Here is a 13,261-nt window from a genome sequence, read left to right on the forward strand (position 1 = left end):
AATAGTCACTTAATCATTTATTATCCATCTATTTTTTTAATAGAAGTCACAGGGATTACTCATCTGAGTACAGGATAGGGTACTTGGAAATGACAGCTAATAACTATTTATTTGCATGAACAGTCTATACAATATTTTAAAAGTATATGATACCTACTTAAAAAGCTTTCTGAAGAGAAAACCTGGTACTCTGAAACCCTCATCAAATTCAGCGTCACTTTCATCAGAATCTTCTTCTGCCATTCGACGTTCCTCTTTGTCCTTCAATCGTTGTTTATGCCATCTCCTATAAAGACATTAAGATTCACCATTCAATTACTGTGGTTACAAAACACAATATGAAATTAAACTGATCTATGCAGCAAGTGGAAAACCCAAGTTAAATTAGAAAATGGAAAAACTTCTTTAGTGTTTCTGCCCCCAAAAGAAAACACAGCTTTTGTATCGTGTCTTTAATACAAACTATATCACGAAATCTCTGAACAGAATTAAATAAAAATCCAACTAAGAGAATGTTGAGATTACATGGTTAAGCGCACAAAAGTTAGGAAATACCAAAAGTTGCATGTGGACATCTTAACTGTCTCCATGTGTACATGCATTTCACTATTGTCTTCAATGTTACTGAAGTGTTTAATTATACTTTTCTATACACTTTGACTGCATTCTTTCCATATATCTAAGGATAACATTTTCAAAAGAGCCTGAGTAATTTAGAAGCCTAAATCTCAGTGAAAGTCAACAGGATTTAAGCACTTAAGATTCATTTTTAAAAGTGACTTGGGCTCTGATGTGCTTTTGAAAGTTTTACGCAAAATATTATTTACATAGCTCCTTTTACCTAGAAAAAGCCCACTTCCCCTTATAAGCTATCCACCCTTTAGCTGTTCAACACTTACAGTTTAAGGCAGAAAATGATCATAGTCATTTGAAATTACAGAGAGATTTCAGATAGGCAGTGTAATTATCCAAGCCGGAACTTGGAGAAGTCACTGGGGTTCTCACTTCTCTTATAAGTGTTAGCATCTTGGGGTTTTGTCTTATTCAAAATATTCACTTCTAATAGCACAGTGTTCCCCAATCTCCAGGCTGGGAGAAACTGATTCAATATTGATTGAGTAGGAAGAGTACTGAAAAACTAACACCACTTCATGTAGCTTTTAGGCTGTCGTGGAAAGCCTCCCATCCAAGCGCTATCAGATCTAACTGTACTAAGCTTGCGCATTCAGAGATTTTTCACATAAGGTGGTATAGCTATGGGACAGATGGAAAATGTGCTATCATGCTGCTGCTCTGGAGGCACGACACAAAAGCAGTCATCAATATTTCAGTTAATAAAAGGTTACCCCATACTGTAAGAACCAGATAATGAGATGAGTATTTCCTTATAGCCTTTTGAAAACTGGTTAGCAGGAAAGTCTGTGTCTGCTGAAAATCTGTCCCCCCTTCCCAATGAATCTGCAGTTTTTCCCTTTGAAACATGCAAATACTCTACTGCCCATCTTAAGTATATATCACACAGGAAACTATACACCTCACTGCAAAAACTATTATGAGGTGGAGGGATAGATTCAAATAACCAAATACGTAGAGCTAAATGATGACTTCGGGGGAGAAGGTGGATACAATAGCAGCCTACAAGTATTTGAGAAATGTAAGCAAACAAGCAGAGAGATGAATTGTTTAGGATGGTCCAAAAGGTTGTAAATAGTAGCAAAAGGATGAAAATGAGCTAAGGAAAATTTAGGCTGAATACTAGGATAAGCTTCTTAACAGTGATAGCTATTATGTTGTGGAACAGTCTCCCCAGTGAAGTGCTGGATGTCTCAGCTCTTGAATCATTTAACTCTAGAGTGGAGAAAGCACTGGAGAATATACTCTAGAAAAATTCTACAATGGCACAATAGGGGATGGACAAGATGGGACCCAACAGATTTTCAACTCTCTACTTTCTATGATGTATAAACATTACAGCTGAACAAACAGTGCAATTTCTCCCCGCAACTAACATTTGAGCTCTTAAGGTTTACTAGTGGGAATAGTAACACGTGAATTTTTAGTTAGCTCAGGCTCCCTCTGTTGACTAGACAGCTGTAACAGCAGAAAAAAATTATTGCAAAATAATGGATTAACAGGGTTTGTTTATTTTCAATTTCATCACAACAGGATGATGGATTAAAGAGCTATTGATAATCTGAAGGATATTTACACACCTCTTCTGAAATTCATCCTTTCTTCACTATAATGCTTAATTTTTCTCTTAAGCATATTATACAGTATTATGCAAAGTGTATTGCATCTCAAGCGTAAGTGTGACAAAGTGGGTGAGGTAATACCTTTTATTGGACCAACTTCTGCTGGTGAGGCACACAAGCTTTCAAGCTTCCAAAGAGCTCTTCTTTAGGTCTGGGAAACTTAGGGTTTTGTCTACATGCACAGTGGTGCAGCTGTGTCACTGTAGCGCTTTAGTGAAGACGCTACTATGTTAACAGGAGGGCTTCTGTGGTTGGCTTAGTTAATCCACCTCCCAAAGACGGTATCTGTGCCAACAGAAGAAGCTCTCCCATTGACACAGCACTGCCCACACTGACGAGGGTTATGTTGGTATAACTATGTTGCTCAGGGGTAGGGATTTTTCACACCCCCGAGTGATGTAGTAATACCGATATAGGTCTGTAATGTAGACCTGGTCTCAGAGTCTCACAGCTAAATACAAGGTGGAAAAGATTGCTTAGCATAAGTAGTTAACACATATTTCAAGGGACAACTCAAGATGAAGTGGCGTGTTAACACCCCTCCAGTCATAGGGTGGAAAGCAAGAGGGGGGAAAACAGCTGGGTGGGGAGGGGGGCAGGTTGCCAGGGGTTATAGATTGTTCTAATAAGCCGTAACTCCAGTGTTTCTACTCAGTCCATGATATTTAGTCTAGCAAAGTTATGAATTTAAGCTCCATGGTTTGTCTTTTGAAAGTGCGGTGCAGGTTTCCTTTGAGGATGAGGACTGAGAAGTCAGCTATAGAGTGATCACTTTGTGAGAAGTGTTCACCCTACAGGTGATGTGGTGTTTTTGTCTTATTTTTGTGCAAGAGTTCATTCAAGAGCCCTAATAGAACCTATGTGGGTGAAACCAGACAGACAATCACTACACTCTCAAATGAACTTTAAAAAGTCTGAATTAAGGAACAAAGACATTGCTCTGTGGTAGTTTTCCAACTAGAAAACTGTTACCATCCCAGGATTCCCTTACAGCCTATTTCTAGGGAACTCAGCAATAAACCTGTAACTTCGACTATGCAGAGCAATACCGTGGATGACTACTGCCACCTATGCATCAATTAATTACCTACAGAGATGGCTGGATTGTGAAACTGACCAGTGCCACATGACGCTGGTCAGTTTCACGGAGGCCAGTTCCATTAGTAAAGCACTTTGGTTCCACTGTATAGAGGCTATAAGCCTGTAAGAACAAAACTTATGAAGAAGAGACAGACATTAAATAAGAAATGAAGAGGTATATGCAGAAAAAATGAGAATATGGGGGGAAATGAATAGCTGAGGTCTTCATACTAACAGAATTTTCTAACAAAAAATTAAGTGGGTTACAAATATTTATAAGCAAGCTCCTAAACTGTCTCATTGGGCCACATTCCATGAAATAAAATCTTTAAACCCGATTAGTTTAAAAAGCAAGACACAGAAGAAGTAATTTTTTTTTAAGTAAGTAACATTCTTTCCCTGCACTCCTTTAGATAGTCATGCACATATGACAGATGCACTCTGACTCGTTTAGGTATTTTCTACAGCCATTAGCACATGTACTTTCCCTCACCCTGTCTAAAAATGCTGAGGAAATGCAGCATTTCATATACACACAGTGAATATATTCGGGGGTTTTCTCCTCCCTTCTACAGTGATGAGCTACCAGTCACGGTTTATGCAATAGCCCTCAAATTAATGGTTAATCGATGGTAAAATTTGATAAATGCTGACAAATCATAGAATGTAGGACTGGAAAGGACCTGTGGGGAGGGAGACATGGGCCAGAAAAAAATATTACCAAGAAAAGTCAAACAGAGAAGGAAACATGGTTATAATCATACTAAATAGCTTACACTGCCTCAATACTGACTGCAATGTATCATGTAGTTGGCAAACTGGGCAGTAATTTGGATAAGGAAGGACCCAGTCTCTGATTTTATCCTTCCAATATGAATCACCACTAAGAAGTAATGAAAGTTTATTCTCCTCTGGGAATAAATATAGCACCCTCGCATGCATATTGGAGAAAGTGATCAAGGAACAGCCATAAGGATACTACATCCAATTGAAGTCACTGAAAGCTACAGGTGCTCAGTGTTTCCAATGTTTGGCCATGGAATGTTTGGAAGCCAGACGTCTCAGATTGCACAAACGTATTTTGTAAAAAGAGGCCTGGTCTATATTGGTTAAGTCTGCTAACTTTCTAGGTACCAAATAATTTTATGTCCACAGTCTGAGTTGGTGCATTATGCAGTTTATTTTTCTTTGGGAATGTTTCTCTTTTGCAAACTTTATATCTGTTATTTTAGTCAAGTGTTACACTACAAGAAACTGGTATTAAAAGAATTGGTGCTAAATCTCCTCCACAGGTTATTGTACCTTTCATTAGTACCAAGTTTATATGAAATGGCTGCAATTTGTGACTCTCTCCAATATTATCAACATTTTCCAAAGCTTGATATTAGGTTACCATATGTATTAAGAAACCCTGTGAACATAATGCTAAGGCATTGTATTAAGGAACATTTGAGATACAACAGTCCATGATACTTTAAAAGTAAATAATGAAGTTTTGCAGCAACTTGTTTTAGTTGTAATGAAAGGATAGAAATATAAGGTTTGCCACAGTAGTTCAGACAGGCCATACAGTTCAGTATCCTTCCCTCAGCAGTGACAAATATCTGATGGTTTAGTGCAAGCCAGAAGCAGTTCAGAGTACCTAATCAATTGTACAATGTAGTATATGGGGTGGGGAAATTCCTTACTAACCCCAGGTCAGGCCTTACTAGGATAACTGAGCAATAAAAGAAACACAGATGTTAATGTATCATATACCATGCTGCTTGAAATTCTCAGCAACCTTACTGAGAAATCTCTTTATTTTTCATGTTATCAATGATCACTGACCCAGAAGCAGCCTCGGTCTGCGAAAGTAGTGGAAAAACCATCCATCATGCAGTTAAATCATTCTTAATATTGGAGTGAATTTAGATAGCAAACTCATATTCCATTTATTTCAATACCCAAGAAAGAAATTCCACAACAGAAGCACAGTAATGAGCACAATATGATTTAAAAAACATATATTCAGGAACCAAGCTGAGTGTTTAATATAGTTTACACTTCCGTAGCACAATATGTTCTCTATTTTAGACAGCTAAGAATCCCTTACCGATTATTCCAATCTGCTAAACTGAGCCATTTGGTGTTACTTTTCTGATCTGACTTTTTATGTCTATGAGTGGATTTAATTGGTACGTCCTTGCAGATGAAATACATGCAGTTAGTAGCACAAACCTCAGAGAGTAAATTAAGACTGATGCAGACAATTACGCACTTGAGCTTGGAATGAAAGGTGTATTCAGAGAATGAACCGGAATACATCTTCATTTGCATGTTGGCGTTGTCATTTTAAAGACCAGTCAGGATGCTCTGTCTAAGAGAAGGTCTTCAAGGAAAGGTACTGTTTCAGCATTTTCCTTTTTTAATTTACACCTCTGAAATTATGAAGCGTTTGAATCACTGAATCTCCCTAAGTAGGAGAGAGATGGTATGTAAATGCTGGCCTGGCCAGGGAAAAAAGCAATTCAGTTTTCATGTCTTGACATTTTTGACTGAATTCTTTGGGGCCAATAGCCATTTGCACTTCTATGAACTCAGGGGACTCTGTCAGACACACTTTGGTCGGGAGGTGTAGAAAAGGGAAGCCTTTCCAACCCTGACTACCTGCCCATGGGTACATCTACATGGGGATAAAAGCCCCAAGACATGGCCACCATTGGCCCAGGTCAGCTGACTCAGGTTCACAGGGCTTGGGCTTGCAGGGCTAAACATTGCTGAGTAGATGTTTGGGTTCGGGCTGGATACAATACAATACGATACAAGAAAACCCAAAGATGTTTACTTGCCAAGAGTCTGACAGATCCAATCAGTTTTGTATATAAATGTATATAAACTTTACAAATAAAAATGCACAGTACTAATATTTATTTGTATTTGTATCATCTGAACTTAAATAGAGGAAATCAGCAAAACATGCAATTTCTAATCACAAGCAATTAAATCTTCAAGTTAATCAGCTTTGTCTTCACCCTACAGTTACAAGGAAAAGGAGGCAGTATTTTAGGACTCCACAGGCCTAACTTTAGGCATCTCTGCCTTATGAGAGCTGTAGTTTAAGTGTAATGAACTGTGACAACATAAAGACACCCTGTCTGTTAGCAGGGAGCGAACCCAGGATCTTCAGCACCAGAACTATGGGACTCTACTATAGAAACTGACAAACTCTTTAGCCAATAATTATTAGAATGAGGGTCAGTGGGCAATGACAACACATTTATATTTTTACTTTAAAAAAAAAAACACCAAACCTACCTGTTAGAGCTGATTCAGAACTGGGAGGTTATACATATTAGCAGCCTCTTATCCTTATCCTCTCTTATTGTTTGTTACTCTTACTTCTTGTGCCTTGTCTTAAAAATTAGATTTTAACCGCCTCAGGCTGGGATAATGCTTCCCTATGTGTCTGCACAACAGGCCCCAAACCCTGACTGGGGGCTCTGGGTGCTATTGTAAAATAAATTGGAGTGGATGTAGGTTGCAAGCTGTTCTAGTCTCCAATTATAGCCACTAGAAGTGAACATGATCATACGAACTAAGCCATTTTTTTTTTACACAAGATAATACACTTAAAGTCACAGAGGGATGCATGCTCAATTCTGTAACTACATTTCCTCTCTTCCTCGCTACTGATTACATCTTGCTTCATAGAATTAGGCCTCCTGCTTCCTCAAAGTAACCTTTTGAAGAAAAGAAAGAGCCCAGAACTATCAATACTTGGCCTGTTTATTGCAAGAACACAAACTTCCCCTTTGAAATGGTCTCTTGGTCTAGAAGGTCATAGCAGTACAACACCTGGCTAATTATCAGACTTCAACACCACAGTACTTGCACCCTGATGCAGGACAAACCCTTCAACTTCCACTCCTCAAAAAGTTTTATGTTTAAGACTTGTTTTCTGCCTTAAAAAGCAAAGCACTTTACTCAGCATTAGCCCTAAACTACCGCTCTGTTAAGTAATCCTAAAGGATTTCCCCCTCCTTTCTCAGGGATAAAATTTACTGAAATTTCATCCAGTCATTTGTATCCAAAACTAAAAACTGACATGGAACTAGACAGAAATGTTATTTGCTCTCATTTACAAGGCATTCTTAATATGCTTCTTAATTCACTGCATTTTATTTTCTAGTAGCATTTCCCATAATGAAGATTACCTGGGGGTATCAACGTAAAAACGTCAATGTGGACAGCTGCAGTTTAACAGCCACAATAACTGTAGCTATGAAATTTTTAAGAGATGGAGTGTTTTGGTGGCAATTACAGTTATTGATATTTCTAAAATTCATTTAAGCTTTTATTGTAACTTTAGCAACTGAAAGAAATGTAGTCTATGATATGACTTTGCTAAGGATAAATTGTCACAATCTTAACATTATTAAAAAATCTGTTTGAATGAATTTAAACTGTGAATCATATTAAAACTTTCAATCAAAATAAATTACTCTTGATGAAAACACTGAATTAAAAATGATTTAATATTGACCTAATTTAATGGAAGAGTACAGCTTCATTCAAGAAAGTAGTAAATATTTTACCAATCATAACCATTTATTAATACTTTAGCACAGCCTACAAAAAAGCCTGTCTTTGGCCCTATGGACATTGCGCAGATTAATCCCTCATTGACGTCCCCATACAGAAGAATTACATAACTAACGTGGTTTTACTTTGAAAAGTGACATCATGTGATTCCATGCCTATTGTCTTATCAACTCCAGCTCCGTTCTCTCAATCTGGAATCTGAAAGTAAAACCGAATTCTTTCTAGCCAAGGCATCCCCACCAGTAAGGATTCTGCAACTGGAACTTGAGTTAATAACCATTTTCACCTATGCTATCTGGGACCAACATCTTCTGTAAGGACAGCTAGGCTTCACTTCTATTAGGATTGAATAGAGGCAGTGGCTGTCAAGGTTACAGGGCTAGCTGCACCTCCTGACACCTTCTCTGAACTCTCTGAGTGCACCACCTCTGATGACTGGCCCTCAACCTTTACCTCCCTGGATTGGAATCTCATGATTCTCTCGCTCCTAGAGTCCTGGGCTAAAGCTTTCTGTGTACTAACTACAATTTCTCAGCAAGTCCAACTGGACTCGACACCTGCAAGTTTTCCCTTCAGGAGCTGTGACCAGCGTTCAACAGAGTGACCAAGCAGCTTTCTTAAAGTACTGTTTAATCTTAACAGTAGGAACATAGAAAAGCAGAAGAGTAAAACAATAAAACAGTCTAAATAGGTGTCTATCTCACCTGATGCTTACCATCTCCTTGGAAGGCCCAACTACTTCAGAACCTTGCTGCAAGGCCTGATTTTGTGTCATCCGGTTCCTCACATACAGTCCCTGACAACTGCCTCTCCCCCACCCTTGCTCTCTCTAGAGATGTATGTCAATACAGAGTTAGTGCACAGCAAGCTGTGGCGTAGTTGGCAGCAGGCTAGAGCACAGGGTGAACCCTGCGACGCGATACTAAAGGTTATGTGGTGTGCTTTGATCTATCTAAATAATCAGGTCACATACTATATTAATAAATTACAGATCAGCCCTATGTCCTTCATAGTGGTCAATTTAAAGAGGACATCTTTACTAAGGGCATTTTTAGCCTCACTTCCTTTGAGAACAATGGGAGATGGCCATCATTCTCAAAGAGGGCAATTCATAGTGGAATTCTCTGTAGCAGAAGAAACTTTCAATTAAGAAAAATAATAGCAAAAATTACAATTAATCTTTATTAAAAAAAAAAAAAAGGCTTCAAAGTAGCCAATACACAAGATTTCAATGAGTCAAGTCTATGGGAAGGTTGAAACATTTGTCTTATTCCATTACTTACCAGAGACCACCTAACCAGGAAGAAGAGGTGGGTGAGGCTTTTTTTGAAAACAACTAACAAAATCAGCCAAAGCACAGGACTTGGTGGTGATGGGGGACGTCAACTACCCAGACATCTTTTGGGAATAAAACATAGCAGGGCACAGATTATCCAACGAGTTTGTGGAATGTATTGGAGACATTTTTTATTTCAGCCGGTGGAGAAATCTACTACAGGAGAGGCTGTTCTGGATTTGATTTTGACAAATACGGAGGAACTGGTTGATAATTTGAAAGCAGAAGGCAGCTTGGGTGAAAGTGATAATGAAATGAAAGTTTATGATTCTAAGGAATGGCAAAAGGGAACAAAGCACAGTAAAGATAATGGATTTCAAGAAGGCATTTTTAGCAAATTCAAGGAGTTCGTAGGTAAGATCCCATGGGAATCAAGTCTAAGGAGAAAAACAGTTAATGAGAGCTGGCAATTTTTCAAGAGCCATTTTTAAGGGCACAAGAGCAAACTATCCTGCTATGTAGGAAAGACAGGAGGTACAGCAAGAGACCACCCTGGCTTAACCAGGAGATCTTCAATGATCTGAAACTCAAGAGTCCTACAAAAAGTGGAAAGTAGGTCGAATTACAAAAGGATAAATATAAAAACAAACAGAAGCATGTAGGGATAAAATTAGAAAGGCCAAGGCAAACAACGATATTAAACTAGCTAGAGACAGAAAGGATAAAAAGAAAACATTCTACGAACACCTTAGAAGCAAGAGGAAGACTAAAGACAGGGTAGGCCTCTTACTTGATGATGGGGGAAAACAAGAACAGAAAATGTGAAAATGGCAGTAGTGCTAAATGACTTTTGTTTCAGTTTTCACCAAAATTTTTTGTAGCAATTGGATGTTTAACATAGTGAACACCAGTGAAAATGAGCTGGAATATGAGACTAAAACAGGGAAAGAACAAATTAAAAATTACATAGACAAGTTATGTTTCAGAGGAGCAGCCGTGTTAGTCTGTATCCGCAAAAAGAAAAGGAGTACTTGTGGCACCTTAGAGACTAACAAATTTATTTGAGCATAAGCTTTCATGAGCTACAGCCCACTTCATCATGAAAGCTTATGCTCAAATAAATTTGTTAGTCTCTAAGATGCCACAAGTACTCCTTTTCTTTTTATAGACAAGTTAGAGGTCTTCAAATCACCAAGGTCTGATTAAATACTCAAGGAGATGACTGAGGAGCTATCTGAGCCATTAGCGATTATCTTCGAAAAGCTGTGGAAGACGGGAGAGATTCCAGAGGACTGGAAAAGGGAAAATACAGTACACCAATCTATAAAAATGAGAATAAGCACAACCCAGGGAATTACAGACCAGTCAGTTTAACTTCAGTACTCTGAAAGATAATGGAGCAAATAACTAAGCAATCGATTTGCAAACACCTAGAAGATAATAAGGTGATAAGTAAGTCAACGTGAATTTGTCAAGAACAAATTGTGTCAAACCAATCTAATAGCTTTCTTCGACAGCCTTTCTTCAACAGCCTTGTGGATGGGGGAAGCAGTAGATGTGGTATATCTTGACTTTAGTAAGGCTTTTGATACTGTCTTGCACAATCTTATAAACAAACTAGGGAAATACAACCTAGATGGAGCTACTATAAGGTGGGTGCATAACTGGTTGGAAAACCGTTCTATGAAAGTAGTTAACAGTGGTTCACAGTCAAGCTGGAAGGGCATAACGAGTGGGGTCCTGCAAGGATCGGTCTTGGGTACAGTTCTGTTCAATATTTTCACCAATGATTTAGATAATAGCATAGAGAATACACTTATAAAGTTTGTGGACAATACCAAACTGAGAGGGGTTGCAAGCTGGAGGGTAGAATTAAAATTCAGAATGATCTGGACAAACTGGAGAAATGGTCTGAAGTAAATAGGATGAAATTCAGTAAGGATAAATGCAAAGTACTCCACTTAGGAAGGAAATCAGTCAGTCACATACATACATATGAGAAATGACTAGGAAGGAGTACAGAGGAAAGGATCTGGGGGTCATAGTGGATCACAAGCTAAACTGAGTCAACAGTATAACACTACTGCAATAAAAGCAAACATCATTCGGGATGTATTAGCAGGAGTATTGTAAGCAAGACACAAGATACGGGTTGATACAGCCTCAATAGGAGTACTGTGTCTAGTTCTGGTCGCCACATTTCAGGAAAGACATGGACAAATTGGAGAAAGTTCAGAGGAGAGCAACAAAAATGACTAAAGGGCTAGAAAACATGATCAATGAAGAAAGTTTGAAAGAATTGGGTTTGTTTTGTTTGGAGAAGAGAAAACTGAGGGGGGATATGATAATAGTTTTCAAGTACATAAAAGGTTGTTACAAGGGGGAGGGAGAAAAATTGTTCTCGTTAACCTCTGAGGCTAGGAAAAGAAGCAATGGGCTTAAATTGCTGCAAGGGAGGTTTAGGTTGGACATTAGGAAAAACTTCCTATCAGGGTAGTTAAGCACGGGAATAAATTGCCTGGGGAGTTTGTGGAATCCCATCATTGGACGTTTTTAAGAGCAGTTAGACAATCACCTATCAGGGTTGGTCTAGATCAGTGCTTCTCAAGCTATCTGAGGTGGGGGACCGGCAATTTTTTTTCCCAATGTGCGCGCAGACCGGCAGTCGATGACTCGCGGACACACCACTTTGAGTAGCACTGGTCTAGATAATACTTACTCCTGCCTTGAGTGCGGGGGACTGAACTAGAAGACCTCTCAAGGTCCCTTCCAGTTCTACAATTCTGTGATTAAGATTACTCAGGTCCAAAAATGGTGATCTGACATAGGGTGCTACATTTCTTAAAGGATCAATTTAATTAATTTTAACTCAAACTAACTGAACAATTTACTTGTAAATTCTCAGAAAATTCATTCTGTACTCAAAGAGCAAGTGCTGTAAGTCTGGGAAGGATACTCTGTTCTTCTGACGTAACAATATGGTTGAATCCTGCTTAATGTGCAAAATTCAACTCAACCTTACTACAGCATCACAACCAGCATTTCCATAACAATTCTGGTGTTGATACATTAGCCAGAATAGAATCCAGTTTCCTATCTCAAACTTGTGCTGATTTAACAGGGCTAAAATATATTTTAGTCACTGAAGCAAGCAGGTAAGAAAGACCCTGAATATACACAAGGAGCAGGTATGTTGAGTAAGCGGGTACCATTTTAAAACACAGGCACCCTTATGACCACGATAACAGCATCTTTAAGCACAAAAATCAAAATTCCAATGACCAATACTGATCATATATTGTAATATATTTGCATATTTATTTAAACAGTGTGAGGTAAAAAAGCACATGGATTTGACATAAGGAATACCCATACACAAAAAATTAAGGTTATTCACCTGTAACTGGAATCGTTCAATATGGGCACTGCATATTCACACTCAGAGGCTACACAAAGAAAAACAAGGTCTAAAACTAATTTTCATTTAGTGCGAATGGGCACTCAGCTACAGACATCAAAACTTCCTGTTGAAAGGCCTCCAAAACACTCAACAGGCTATATAAAAATACTACTGTACAAAACTACCACTAATTAGATAGTTATTTCCTCTTGGGCAGCACAATCAATGGGTTATAGCAGAAGACTAAGACTCAGAACTCCTAGCTTTTATTCTCAGGTCTATCAGTGATTGTGTGCACAAGACATTAGGCAAGTTACAGTCTCCCCGTACTTGAGTATTCTTATCTGTACGATAGGAGGAATGATACTTGCACATCTCTGTAAAGCACACAAAATCCTTTAAAAAGTGCTACAGAAGTCAACAGAATTATTATGTAGTAATACCACACAATCCCCCAAACTGCCTTATTTTTCATGTATTGATTTTTGGCCACACTGAAAAACAGTGAAGTAGAAATTGTTTATTTCACAAAGCAGGCTCTTTAATAGCAGGAAATCAGACACTGAGGTACTTATTATAGAATAGTCCCAATATCGTAAGAGCCTTTTAGAAGTCTGCATTTGGATATTTTTTTTGGCTCAGTCTACGTTTAATTTTACAACCCCA

At 38.4% G+C, this 13,261-nt stretch overlaps 1 protein-coding gene across 6 annotated transcripts in view; it reads right to left on the reverse strand.

Moving 5' to 3' along the window:
- Positions 1-13,261, reverse strand: part of ERCC6 (ERCC excision repair 6, chromatin remodeling factor) — a 79,329-nt gene that overhangs the window by 52,084 nt on the left and 13,984 nt on the right. For all 6 annotated transcript variants that reach the window (XM_043551057.1, XM_043551056.1, XM_037903940.2 and 3 more), the window contains one exon: positions 158-286. In XM_043551057.1, the coding sequence (XP_043406992.1) occupies positions 158-286 (129 nt within the window). The remainder of the gene's footprint in view (positions 1-157; positions 287-13,261) is intronic.

This window comes from Chelonia mydas, chromosome 7 (assembly GCF_015237465.2).
Source record: "Chelonia mydas isolate rCheMyd1 chromosome 7, rCheMyd1.pri.v2, whole genome shotgun sequence".
Classification (NCBI taxonomy): Eukaryota; Metazoa; Chordata; order Testudines; family Cheloniidae; genus Chelonia; species Chelonia mydas.